Below are 15,255 nucleotides of genomic sequence, written 5' to 3' on the forward strand. Positions count from 1 at the left end.
TAGAGTTACATTAATCGGATTACAATAAGCATCGATTAAAATATTCAAACAGTAATGAATAATATGAAAACATTTAAAGTTTATAAATTATGAAACCAGCATTATCAAGTAAAAACTTACCTTTACGTAAGAGAGTTTCAGCTAACACAGACATTTTTTTAAACTGTTTATCTATTTTCTATAAGATAAGGATTCTTAGGAAAGAATCGGACATTTTTAAAATACGTTTATCCCGTCCCAGGTCTTGAATTTTTATATAATATTTTCTTTAATATTAATAACTATAGATAAAATAAATGTTGCTGTAATTTGAATTAAATGAAATTGACTACTTCATCCGAATTATATGTTATAATCAGCTTAAATGATATAATATATTGTATTAGTTTAAGCATACTCTATATTATAATAGAAAATATATTTGTTTCATAAGTTGAGCATTTTCTCTGTAGAACTATTTTAATACCTTGAAGTTTTTCCCGAAAAAAACCTGAAACCTATTTTTTTTGCAGCTCTTTTTACAAAATTGTGAAGTACGTTGACAAATCAAAATAAATTGTTATTTTATTCGTTTTTCGATACTGCCGAATAAATAGAAACACAAGCTTCAGTAAATTAAAACCTGCTTTATATAGATTTTTTAAATATTTGTTTACAAACTTTAAAATAATTGCTTGTAAAAAAGAACTAATTATAAAATTACTTTCACAACATATTACCCCTGACGTACAGTGCGCAAAGTAAAAAACAGTAATCAGTAAAATAATTTTTGATCTAATGATTGGATCTTCACTTTCTGGGACTCAGACTTATTGGTTCGAAAGGGTGACCTCAAATATGCTAATTAGTTAGTGCAGACGATATTTTAAGTTGAAAAGTCAGACGAAGAAATGCAATTCCTCTGAATAAGCTTACCTTTTTTTCAACGAATTCGGATTTCCAACATCTGAAATACAGGGGATAGCCGCAATCTGGAAAATGTTGTCTCAATAGTTTTCCCAGGAGAGTAGTCGAAGGTGTGAACCCCTTAATGTTAATTTTGCTTTTTGTGTATTTCACTATATATCAAGAACTTTTTGAACGAATCGAAAAAGTTTTGTACATAATTATAAAATTCGTTTTTCCAAAGATGTTTCCTTTCAAAATATAACTTTTGGTGAATATTTATTATTTTATTTAATAATAGTCGAAAATTTTCGAATTGTAAGGCATAAAAATTTTTACACCATTTTAAAGACTGTAATTTGAAAAAAAAGAAGAAGGAATTTAACAAAATTGGTCGAATAGTTCCTGAGAACTTGAATTTTTGAAATACGACTTTTTCAAAATTCGATTTTGAAGGAGCTATTCGATCGATTTCTCTCAAATTTCATATTTCATCATTTGAAATTGTATTCTTTAAAATGAAGTAAAAATTTGTCCACCTAACAATTCAAAATTTTTCGACTAGTATTAAATAAAAAAATAAAATATAATAAATATTTACTTAAAGTTATCTTTGGATAAATGAATTTTATAATTCATTTTCAAAAAGATTTTAATTCGCTTAAAACGTTCTCGAGATACGGTAAAATACACAAAAAGTAAAATTAACATTAAGGGGTCCAAACTTTGGACGGCTCTCTTGACTAAACTATCGAGGACCATATTTTCCAGATTGCGGCCTTGTATATATATATATATATATATATATACAAGGCCGCAATCTGGAAAATATGGTCCTCGATAGTTTAGTCAAGAGAGCCGTCCAAAGTTTGGACCCCTNGTGCTAATAGGTAGTCTGAGGTATCTGGTACCAAGCGCTCACCAACTGGTCCTGCAATTCCCTTACATCGCGTAACGTGGCAGCACGAATTTGGTTTTCCAAGTAGGACCACAAATGCTCTATTGAATTAAAGTCAGGTGAATTTGGGGGCCAAGACATGACTTGAAATTCACTGGAATGCTCCTCGACGATTCGACCCTTATGACATGGGGCATTATCCTGTTGGTAAACACCATCCCCCGCAGGAAAAAATGGTGCCATGAATGGGTAAACCTGGTCTGCAACTATGTTCAAGTAGCTTACAGACGTCAGGGATTGTTCTATGAGAATTATGGGTCCTAATGTGCAACATGAAAACATTGTTCCTGGGCGAAAAACCATGAAAACCTGGGCGAGCCCATTGTTATAGATGGAGGGTGGTCATAATTATATACACAAATTTTTCTTGGGGGGGAGTGAAAAATCCGAATCTGTCGAAAAAAAGGGTATGTTAATTCAGAGAAAATACGTTTTTGTGTCTGATTTCGTAACTAAAAATATCTTTTGCACTAATTAATTAGCATATTAGAGTCTACACCCCTCGAATCATTAAGAATGAGACCTAGAATATGAAGATCCGATCATTAGATCAAAAGCTATTTAAGATGGTCCGTTTTTTTGGCTCACTGTACAATAACTATTAATTAAAAAAGCAATTGTTTAATTGAGCCATGTACAGAATAATTAATTTGCGTGATGATATGATTGAAATGAACTCCGTGTTAGATAATATGGTACACTAATTTTTTAAAAATGTATATTGTGCAAAATAAAAAAAAGCAAACACCATTAATAACTTTTGACCTAATGATCGTATTTTCACGTACTGGGACACAATCATAACTGTTCTTTGGCCAAAGCTAAAACATGCATATTTATATGTGCAGACAATATTTTAAGTTATGATATCAGGCACAAAAAAAGTTATTTTTTCTGAATGTATGCCCTTTTCCTTGACAAATTTGGACTCGTCTAAAAAAAAGGGAGGGTAATCGCAATTTAAAAAATCCGGTTCCAAAAATCTGGCAGGATGACAGTTGAAAGCTTTGACCACTTAATGTTAATCTTACTTTCTGCATATTTCCCGAACTCAAAAAAATTTTATTTTTTAACCTTCAATTTCTCAAGAACTATTCGACCTATTCTGCACAAATTTTGGATTTTTATCGTTTAAAAGGACGTAGTGTGAAATTAATTCAAAAGTTTTTCAACTTGCAGTAAGTTGAATAAAAAATTAATTATTTATTATAACAAATGATTTTTGCATGGAATTATCTTTGAGTAAGCAAATTTTGTAATTGCGTGCAAAAATTCTTTGATTTTCTTTAATAGATCAGGTGAATAGCGAAGTACACAAAAAGTGAAATTAGGAGTAAGGGCTTTCAATCGCTCCCTGGCAAAAATTTTCTCCGTTGCGCCTAACCGTCTACCTAAACGAATAATTATATTCTTTTGCGCCAATTAATATGCATATTTAGTTTTAAGCCCTTGAACTATTAAAATTGAGTCCGAGTACACTAAAATATGATCATAAGATCAAGCGTTTATTGAACCCCCCCATACACTGCTCACACTATGTACACTTTTTGTTTATTGGTTTGTTTGATTTTTTTTCAATATGAAATGCTGTAAAACTCGAAGTTTTTCGTGTGAAAGGAAAAATACCCCATTTTTTAAGCAGACAGGCTAATAATATAATAACCATATCATAATCATAAAAGTATGCTATAAGGTTGGCACGTTTTCCTGTTGTTTACGCTATAATATCACACACATAAGCTGCACTTATTGAAAAAGTTGGATATTAACAGACTTAGACATTAATAAAGAAAGTAAGTACTAATTCTAATTTACCTATTTTTTTTTTAAAGTTTTTCAGCATTGAAGCATTGAAGGAAATTCCTTCTCTGAAAATGTGTCTTATGCTCAGGAAGAAAAAAAAACAGTCTGAGAAAATTTTTTAAAAGGTTAAAAACAAAATTTTTTAAAAAGGTTAGCTTGGTATTCTAGAAATTGGGGACAAAATGGTAAGTAGAACATAAATTACTCAAACAGGAAAAACGGGAGCTTCTTCACTGAATTCATTTAAAAGGGATACACTGAACTGTTTTATTATGCAGGGTCAGCACAAATAAATGACCGGATTTTAAATACAATGTATCATGGCTTTTGTGGTCAACTTAAAGAAGGGATGAGTAATTTTTTTTTAATAATTTCTTTTAACACTGTATTCATAATACCAATCAAAATGTAGATAAATGCATTTAAAGTTTTTTAATATAACTTTAATTTTATTTTAGTTTTAAAATCAGGTTAACTATTAGAAAGAATCGCAATTTGTTACACAAACTTTATATTAAATTTATTATCTTAAAATAACAATTAACATATTTGTCTTTTTAACATGCCGTTATTTATTATAAAGAATTCTTCAAGGTATTTACATGCAATTAGAAAATATATTAATACATTTATTTCAACATCTTAAAATATATTTTGATGAACTTAAAGGTAAATTTCATGTTTTTTTACAAAACAAACATTCTTCTTTAAAATTTTCCCCAGATGATCAACTCCCAAAAGGGTTTAAATTAGTTTCCAGTACTACTTAATCAATTTAGAAAAGTTCTAATACATAATCTAATTGTAACAAAATATTGCTTTTTACAAAACAAACAAAAAAGCTTGATATTTTCACCAGATGGACAACTCCTATGGTGATTTTAAACCGTTTTCAATTCTAGTTCAACAATTTAGAGGAATTCTAATACATAACCTATTTGTATAAAAATGTTACTAAGATTTTTTGTTTATTCAACTTATAAGGATTTTTAATTCGAGTAGTAGACAAATTTGATTTATGTCAGTCGTCACCATACAAGATAGTCAAGAGGTCAAGTTAAAAAGGTTTTGCTTCCTTTTATAATAAAGAGTAAATTCTTTTTGCGAGGTCATCTAGAACAGATTTGCAAGAGTTTACAAGAGTGGTCAACTTGACAGGTTTCATTGTATTTATGTTTTTGCGCATATACAATAAATAATATGCGAAATTAAAGAAAATATACAACGTTTTTCCCCCTACTACAAATGATCGATGAGCGATCTTCTTGTTACACAAAAAACATCTCAAACATCAAATTCGTTCCTCATACTTCATCGTTTTACACTGTAAATGGTTCTTAATTTTACACAAATGCGTTTCCTAAAATTTTGAAATGTTTACAACTTCTCTAAGTTCTTGCAGTGTTTTCCGTGTCGGTATTTCATAAATCGTGTCTAGGGTGTGCGGGTAACAAATTATTTACCCTAAATCGCAAGACCACCAAATCATTCTGTCATTAATTAGTCATGTACTAGTTGTAAACGGCTTCAAAACAGTAAAGGTAAAAGAATGTTCTTTACAGTAAAGGTAAAGAAAATGTTTTATGAGTTACGGTAAATTGGATGGACAAACTGCAGCCGGCTATTTTACCCTAATTTTAGAATGTCTAACAATCTGTAGACATTCATAATACAAATGTATGTTTTAGTTTATATGCTTCAGAGACGCCGATTATAAATTATGGATATCACAAACACTTCAAGATTTAATGAAATGTGTGTAAATATAAATATTTTAAAATCCAGACAGTCATTATTTGTTCGAAACGTTTATTCTTTGATTTAAAGTTCAAAAATAAAATTTCAGTATTCATATGCACCCGAATAATAAGTAGATGTTTATAATACAAATGTATGTTTTGACTTTTCCATTATCTTATTAAATTCATTCTCTATGACTTCTGAAAAGAACTTTCTTCTTTGCCAAGGGAGAATTCCATGGAAAATAGGTCACGGATTATCAAAAGAAAGCGAAGTATGATATATCCGAGAACAGAAATAATGGCTTTGGCAAATGATACGATAAGACTTACTAGATAATCCTGCGGACTAGGCGTCCAATCGAAATTTTCGAAAAATGCCAACGTTTCATCTGCCTTACTCTATGGATACTTTTGTCTTCACCACTGTCAATGTGGATTAGTTAGCATCGAAGCTAAAACCGATAAAACGTATCGATACGATTCTTTCTCTCCGAGAATGTTAGAGAGCATAAAAAAGAAGAAAAAGAAGACAAAGCATAATCCTCTTGTGAATAAAAGAATAAAACATAATTAAATGCTTTTGGTATGTATGGGTAGATAATACTCATAAATCTACTTAGAGGAAAACCAAGATGCAAAAGTTATTTCAAGAAGCTTTATTTTGAAGATATAAGTTTGCTGAAATAGAAACGATTATTGAATAAGTACATTTTATACCCACAAAGAATTGCTCAAAAGTTATATCCTTTTATTGACTGATTTGGATTGAAAAACTATTGAGTGAATATTTTATTGGAAAGTGAAGAAACGGGGATCTAGTTTTTTTTTATTATTATTTATTAATTTTTAGTTTAAAACTTACTTGATTGTCACAATAGGTTTGAATTGGTTGTTATAATGTTTACAACATTGGTTTTTACAAATACATGATTCCTAGTCTCAATTGTATAGAATATCACGATGTGTATGAATTGATTGTCATAATGAATTGGTTGCCACAATGTATATGAGTTGCTTACCTCAATTGAATTGATTGCCATATTGTGCATGAATTGATTGCCTCAATTTGCACGAAATATTTGCCATAATATGTGTAAATTGATAGTTACAATGCGAAAATTAATCGACATAAATCTACTTTTAAATCTACTCATTACTCTACTTAGAGAAACACGAGATTCAAAAGTTGCATCAAAAGCTTTATTCCAGTTAGGTTGAAACGGAAACTATTATTGAAAGTATATTTTATACATAAAAATAATTACTTAAGGGTAAATTTCTTTTATGTACCGATTTGATCAGAAAAAAATATTGACTTAAAATATTAACTTGAGTCGAAAAATAAAGCTATGCGGGACTAGGTAAATTAATAATATATTAGTTTTTAACTGAATTGATTGTTACAATAAGTTTCAATTGGCTCTCTCATGATGTGTATGAATTGATTGTCACAATGTGTGAATTGATCTTCATAAATCTAGTTACAAATGTACTTGTAAGTATACCTATACATATATTTACAATTCTTTTGAGAGAAACACGAGTTTTTTCTGAAAATATAATTTATGTTGAAACTGAAAAGATAATTAAAAGGTACATTTTATACGCAGAAAGAGTTGTTCAAAAGTGAAGTTCTTTTATTGGCTGTTTTGGACTGAAAAACTTTTGACTGAATAAGTATTGGGCTAGAATTCAAGTATAGTTGAACAAGTCATTATTATTATTATTATTATTTTGGAATTAGTTGTCACAATGAGTAAATTGGATTTCGCGAATGATTAATGATTAAATTATTCATTGTTTCAATTGTATAAATTTTCACGATGAATAAGAATTGCTTGATATGAAGTACATGAAATGGTTGTCAAAATATTAATTGCCAAAATGTGTATGAATAAATTGCCACAATATGTTATAATTGGTTGACACAATGTAGTATAAGAATTGTTTAATAATTTCAACTGAAGCGATAACATTATGCATGGCTGGATTGTCCCAATGTATATGAATTAACATATATAGATACATATATGTACACACCGAAGAGCCATTACATTATGACCACCCTCCATCTTTAACAATAGGCTCGTCCAGGTTTTCATGGTTTCTCGCCCAGGAACAATGCTTTCATAGGGCACATTAGGACCCATAATCCTTAGAGAACAATCCCTGACGTCTGTAAGCTACTTGTTGCAGACCAGGTTCACCCATTCATGGCAACAGTTTTTCCTGCGGGGGATGGTGTTCACCAACAGGATAATGCACCATGTCATAAGGGTCGAATCGTCGAGGAACATTCCAGCAACTTTCAAATCATGTCTTGGCCCCCAAATTCACCTGCCCTTAATCCAATAGAGCATTTGTGGTCCTACTTTTAAAACCAAGTTCGTGCTGCCATGCTAACCCCTCGCAATGTGAGGGAATTGCCGGACCAGTTGGTGAGCGCTTGGTACCAGATACCTCAGACTACCTATCAGCACCTTGTGGAATCAATGCCACGGCGAGTGTTAGCAGTTTTGAGAGCTAAAGGTGGTCCTACATGTTATTAGCAGGGTAGTCATAATGTAATGTCTTTTCGGTGCATATACACTGGTGGACAAAATTAAGAGATGGAAAGCATTTTCGCACATTCATTCGCACATGCAAGATACCCGCACACCGTTCCATGTGTTTGACAATGGTTCCGTGAATGCCCAGAGGTACAGGCAGGAGGTCCTAGAGCCCCATGTGCGTCTTTTCAGAGGCGCCGTTGGCCCTGAGTTCATTTTTATGGACGACAATGCGCGACCACATAGGGCTCTCATGGTTGATGAGTATCTGGAAAGCGAGGATATTCAACGAATGGATTGGCCAACCAAATCCCCTGACCTGAATCCTATTGATAATGTTTGGGATGTTCTTGGAAGAGCTATTGCGATGCGCCTACCTCCCCCCAGAACCATTCTGGAGTTAAAAATTGCTCTGGTGGAAGAATGGGAGTTTCTTCCACAAGTCCTCCTTAACTGCCTTATTAGCAGCATGCATACTCGTTGTGCATGCTGTCTGTCTGTCAGGGGTGACCATACACCATACCAGAGACAACACACACTGTACAAGCCTCACTTTTATTGTCATCTTTTATCCTTAAGTCCAGACTACATTGGATTTGTTGGCAATAGGTCTTGCATACTTTATTATCATGGAATAAGCTATATATATTATTTATATACAGTATTTTTTTAGATATTTGGGAAAATGTCCCCTCCATCTCTTAATTTTGTCCACCAGTGTATATATATATTTTTCTTTTTATAACCGTCATTGAAGAGCCGACCCAATTTTTGGGTTTACGACTACTAATGTTCTTCAACTCCGTAGCCCTGTAATTTTGAACCCAGTCCAGAAGACAAGGGAACTACTGGATAAAGTATTGGGAGAAATTTTGCCTTCGTGGAGGACTTTTTTGATGCAACTGACCCNTATATATATAAAAGATGGAGTAGTAAATTAAAAACGTCAGATTGCAGCAGATTCATTGCTTTTCTGACTAACATTCATTCAAAAAATATCTGTTTGCTTTATTTCATTAAAAGCATGCAAAATATACTATTTCACATAGCACTTTTATCATTTCTTTTGCAAGTATTAGTCGTAAGAAAGAGCAAAAAATGTCTCTCGTGCATGTTGTTCGAAAACGAAGATTTTAGAGAAAATCTTTGATCACTGCATCATATTATGCAAAATACTTGATATTAAGTAAATAGTTTAGCTGAGTGCATAAGATATATACGTACAAGTTGAATTCATCTGTAATAGGATATTCAATGCAATTGAAATAACACTGGGTGCGAACGAACAAAGCAGTAAAATTCCCCGAGTGCTTGAGACCGTGATAGTTTTTAATTAAGGTTAGATATAAGAAAAAATTCTGTTAAGTATGCTATATTATTCAATGAAACGTATGCTTCTTTGTTAGAATAAAATATCATAATATTGCGAATGTTTAATACTTTGTATATTCCTTAGAAAAACTGAAAAGAATAATTGGTATATTAAAATTTATAGACTGTAGTGGTTAAGTTCCGTCAATTAAAATTTTTTTATAATAAATGTGCACTAATGATACAATTTAATCGCTAGCGTCCTTTTATTTCTTTTGATTTTTACCGCAAAAAAACAATTTTTGTGTGAAAACAGTATTTGACTGGAGCATGTGTGTATTGGACGAACTTTTTTATAATGTTTTAAAATTTAATTAAATATTATGAATAATGAGTTATTAGCTTCGTTGTTAATGTCACAATTTAATTAAAAAATTAATTTAAAATATAAAATTGCTAACAGTGTATTAATTATTACCGTTGACTATCTCCAGCCGTCAATTGCAATAACAATTCTGCTCGAAAGTGATATAATAGTAAGTGATGATATAGATGTGAAATAATAGTAATAGATAACTGCACATCCTCTCTTTCCCCCCAAAAAAGTATCGATTTGACACCAAAACTTTCAGTCTCATTTTCAACTAATTCTTCTTATTTGTGAGCACACATTTAAATTTTTTAAGCATTGGCAAAATATTAATTGCAATATCAAAATAGCTAAATTCGTAAATTTTCAATAACAGAGTTTTATTCCCAACACCCAATTTTATAACTAGTTCACTTGACAATCAACCTCATCTTAAGAAAATAAAAGCTGTTACACTTTTTAAATGCTTTAAAATATATACAATTTATAAACCATATTATTTGAATCAAACATATTTGAAAACTGCTATTCTAAACATTTACACTAAAATTAATATTTCAACTGTTTGTGTCCTCCTCATATAGCAGAATAAATGCAAGACAGTTAATGCAAAGCATATCAACACAGTACTGTAACTAAAAAATGCCTCTGGTGAAAATGGTTTAATCTTTTATTTCTACCAACGTAATAAAAATGGTTGCACAAAATTCACGAAAGCAAATTAAGAAAAATAATTACAATTCTGGCATTGGTTTTCCACCACAATTTCACAAGTCTTTTTTTCGCATGCTTATAATTTGATGATATTACACACTGAGTTATAAATTGATGATAATACACATTGAGCTATGAATAGATGATAATGCACATTTTAGTCATAATTAATGTGTATTATAGCCAATTCATCATTAGAGATGGATTGGGATACGCTAGAGCTGTGTGAACGCAACATCAATAGGAAGTCGTGTAATGTATATTAAAATAAAAATATTTTAAAATAAAACTATATTGAAATAAAAATATATTAAAATAAGTAATACATTTGTTTTAATATATTACACAGTTTTTTAGAAAAAAAAATATAGACAAATGTAAGAAGCATTTTAATAATTTATGATTATGAAATACAGTATGAAATACCGGTGTCTTTTTTTTGCTTTAAAGGTAAAATCCTCTAAGCACGGCTCAATTCTAAAAAATAATTTTTAAAAATAATTTGCAGTTATTTAGATTTAAGAGAAACAGTTATTCATCATTGAATTTTTTTAAAATTTACAGAATCAATTATTGAAAACTTTCTGAATATGAATGAAAAAATTCTATTTTTCAAACTGCTTTTATTGGATTTTATATTTTATTAAAATATAATTCCAATAATCTAACAGATTTTTTAATAACTATTAGACTGCTTTTTATAATTAAAAAATACCAACTTATATTTCTGCTTGTAATTATAGCGCCAGAAAAAGAAATATGTGAAAGGGACACCGGTGTCCCTCCAGCGTCAAAGGGATAATTTTAATTAGCCCATAAAAATTATCCCTTTGACGGTTAACATTTTTAATTAGCCCATTTTCAAAAAAACATTTGATTCGATTATAGACTTTTTAAAAGAAATTCCTTGATTTAGATAGGCGAAAAAAAAGTACAACGCAAACACAATAAGAAATGAGTCGAAAAATAAACAAGCCGCCAGTCGGTAACATTAAGGTTTGATAATTTTTAATTGCCTTTCTATAACTTTGGTTGAATTTTCTTTTTAGGAAGCTTTAGATAATATTACAATAGACAAAGTAAACTGAATTTGTGGAAATAAGTATGGTTATTATTTAAACTATTTTTTTATGAAAATTAATCTGCGTTTGAAACTTACGTGCGTTATTAACATTAATTGATACGCGTTATAAGATTGTAATAATGATAAATAATTATTATTAAATGATCAAAACGATTAAACGATCTCAAAACTAATAATTTTCATTAAAAAAAGCAAACATTTCCTTAACATATTTTCCAGAGAATTTCTAAAATAAGAACACTCGTCTGATTATTCTATTTATCAAACAAATAAAAAAATCTAGCAAAATGTCTGGAGTTAGTTTTCAAGCTGATAAAACTGTTATACTATTATTTTGGAAAATATATTAGCTTTTGTTCATTAGATAGTAAATTTCTTTTATAGAAATTCTTAAATTAATATGAATACGTCATATTATCAATATCAATATAACACATGAAAAAGCTTTGCCAGTTCTTAGCATTCATGTAACACCTTATGAAATTGTCATCATCAACGTAATGACCACTCTGTAAAATATATTTTCAAGCATCTGTAAAGAAATTAATTCAAAAACATTAGATTTTTCCCAAATTTATAATCATGTTACCCCTTTAATCTCTATCGAAAATTTAAAAACAAAAATATTATAATTTTTGTCAGAATTGGATCGAGGAGCCGTTAGCTACTCCAATCTAGGAGCTTTCTCAACACAATTCGGATGCTTTAACCTGAGTTAATTAACATTTATTAAAAAGGTTTCAGTTAATTCAAATGAGAAGTTAAAATTAGTAGAGACATTTATCGACCAAAAGAATAATAATTGATAGTATACAAACTGTATTAAAGTTATCTTTCCAACTTCGATGCACATTGACACCTAATATAAGGTATAATGTGCCCTAATTTGTAATATAAATCAAACTTTCTTTATTTTAAATTAAGTATTTTTATTAATATCTCCTTTAAAAGTTTAAGTTATATTGTGTGGCTCTATATCTAACAGTATTTATTTCTCAATTAATAAAAGCATAAAAAAATCACAAATTACAGGAAGAAAATTATGCCACGCATTCAGCTTTTTTTTCTTTTCCTTTTTTTTTGATAAATAAGTTACTCTACCTCCAGAATGCATCTTAGCTTTTCCTCTTAATAATTGATTATTTAAAAAAAAAATATTATGTTTATAAAATATGCAATTATTATAATTTAATGTAAGAACATTTTGTAAATATGTTAATCGTTAAAATGAACGATTATTTAACTTTGACCAACATATATATATATATATNATATATATATATATATATATATATATATATATATATATATATATATATATATATATATATATATATATATATATATATATATATATATATATATATATATATATATATATATATATATATATATATATATATATATATATATATATATATATATATATATATATATATATATATATATATATATATATATATATATATATATATATATATATATATATATATATATATATATATATATATATATATATATATATATATATATATATATATATATATATATATATATATATATATATATATATATATATATATATATATATATATATATATATATATATATATATATATATATATATATATATATATATATATATATATATATATATATATATATATATATATATATATATATATATATATATATATATATATATATATATATATATATATATATATATATATATATATATATATATATATATATATATATATATATATATATATATATATATATATATATATATATATATATATATATATATATATATATATATATATATATATATATATATATATATATATATATATATATATATATATATATATATATATATATATAGACAATTGGTTCTCGACCTCGCTATCATTTCCTTCAGTGCCCGAATCCACTATCTTTCACCAGTCCCAGGAAGGAACTGGGATACCTCTTGAAGGTCTGGATGCTACTTCAAAAATGTGCCGCGTGGAATATTTTAAAATAAATATATATTAAAATGAAAATATTTTAAAATAAAAATATTTTTAAATAAATGATTAATAAATTTAAAAAATTTAAATGCCAAAATTTTTTGAATGTTAGATTATGAGCAATTTTAAAGCATTTTCAAGTATTTAAAATTTAATTATTTTCTTCAAATGCTGCAAATCATTCATTTATAATTTTTTTTCTGAAAAACGAAGATTCAAAGAAAAATTAATATGAATTGTTTTTTCTTTCTTTTTTTTTTCTGTTAACAGGGTGCACCGGGATGAAATGAGTCTCAGTGAGTTATTCTCATTCAAACATTTTCCCTCTGAAAATTTCCGAAACAGATTTTAAATTATTTACATCAAAATTATTTAAATTTAAAAATAATTACTTTAAGTTCATTCTAAAATTATTAGTAAATTGAAAATTAAAATATTAAGTAGTTAAATTGCGTTTAAATTAAATATCAAAGAAAATTTTGTTCTGTTTAAGTTCTAGATTTATTTTTAAAAAAAAATAATTAAGTAAGTGTCAATTAATTTGTTTGCAGGAGAAACATTAAAAGGTTTCTGAAATAAAAAAGAGAAAATAAAACAAAATAAAGGAGTAATTAAAATAACATTTATAAAAATTTTAATCTCGTAAAATTAAGATTTTAGTGCTGCCATCTATTGTTTTTAAATATAAACAAAATCACACTTCATGTAATAAGGACATTTCATTCATGATTACGCCGCCATGTTTTGAATTAACGTGAAATGCAATTTCACTTTCTTTTCTACATTTAATCCTTCCTTGCATTTAAATTTTACTGGAAACATGTTCATAATAGCAAGTTTAAAAGTAATATAAGAGCTTAATAACAAATTCTTTAAACTCTATTTCGTCTTTTGTGAAGATAATATGGAGTTATGAGAGGCAATAGCTGAAATTAAAATAATGAGACTTATTTTATTGAAATATTAGTGATAAAATGGAAAATCAATTTAAGAAAAAATATTCTTAAAAAATTAGGTAATAAAATTTATTGTTTCTTAATCATTAAACTAAATCTGAAATCAATAAAAAAAAATTCGATTTAAATTTATTTAATTTCAAATTCTTTTTTCCTATCAGCGAATAAAATAATAGCAACAAATTTATACTTTTGATTTTAAATTTGTTTTTAGATTTATTGATGATTCAATTATAGTTAATTTTCAGAATTATACAATTTTGTTAACTAATATTTACCCCGAGGAATTAATCTTGCTTCGTGATCGTGAGGATAATATTAATTTTGATTTTTTGGATTTATGAATTAGAAAAGAAGAAAATATCTGTATTGTTGGTTTAAGTGTTTCCCAAACTTATGACTTTTGTGTACCCCTTCTAAATTTTTCGTAACGCTGTGTACCACTAATAAAAAATGAATGTATTTTTTTCAAAAATATGCTTATTTTTATTTTTTGGTATAAAGTTTTGTTATTAAATTTATTTGCATCAGTGAGAGGGATGATATTGTTTTGGCTGTGATAACTTTTTTTTCGAATTAATGTCCACGAAAGCTGAAAAAGCGACTTCACATAAATATGAAGTTGGAAAAGGCAAAATATATTTCACAACCTTTTCTGTTAAAACTGGATACGTATTTTACATTTGCAGCCTGAATGATGCTAAAGTACACTCCTCATGTTTATTTTTCAAGAAGGATAAAAATTATATTTTATAAAAATTATCAAAATAAGTAGAATTTATTACAAACTTTTACTATAAAAAAATTGCACAAAAGTTAAAAATCACGACTGGCTGTTGACACCACTAATTATTAACTGTTAACT

General features: G+C 27.9%; 1 protein-coding gene across 3 annotated transcripts in view; it reads right to left on the reverse strand.

Moving 5' to 3' along the window:
- Positions 1–15,255, reverse strand: part of LOC107453665 (cytosolic purine 5'-nucleotidase) — a 135,530-nt gene that overhangs the window by 102,861 nt on the left and 17,414 nt on the right. For 2 of the 3 annotated variants that reach the window (XM_071187380.1, XM_016070561.2), the window contains exon 1: positions 121–169. The exons of the other annotated variant lie outside the window; for it this stretch is intronic. In XM_071187380.1, coding sequence (XP_071043481.1) covers positions 121–154 — 34 coding nt within the window. In that variant the 5' untranslated portion in view covers positions 155–169. Of the gene's footprint in view, positions 1–120; positions 170–15,255 lie in introns of those variants that run through there. 3 annotated transcript variants of the gene reach the window in all.

The sequence above is a fragment of the Parasteatoda tepidariorum genome, chromosome X1 (genome assembly GCF_043381705.1).
Source record: "Parasteatoda tepidariorum isolate YZ-2023 chromosome X1, CAS_Ptep_4.0, whole genome shotgun sequence".
In the NCBI taxonomy this organism is placed as follows: domain Eukaryota; kingdom Metazoa; phylum Arthropoda; class Arachnida; order Araneae; family Theridiidae; genus Parasteatoda; species Parasteatoda tepidariorum.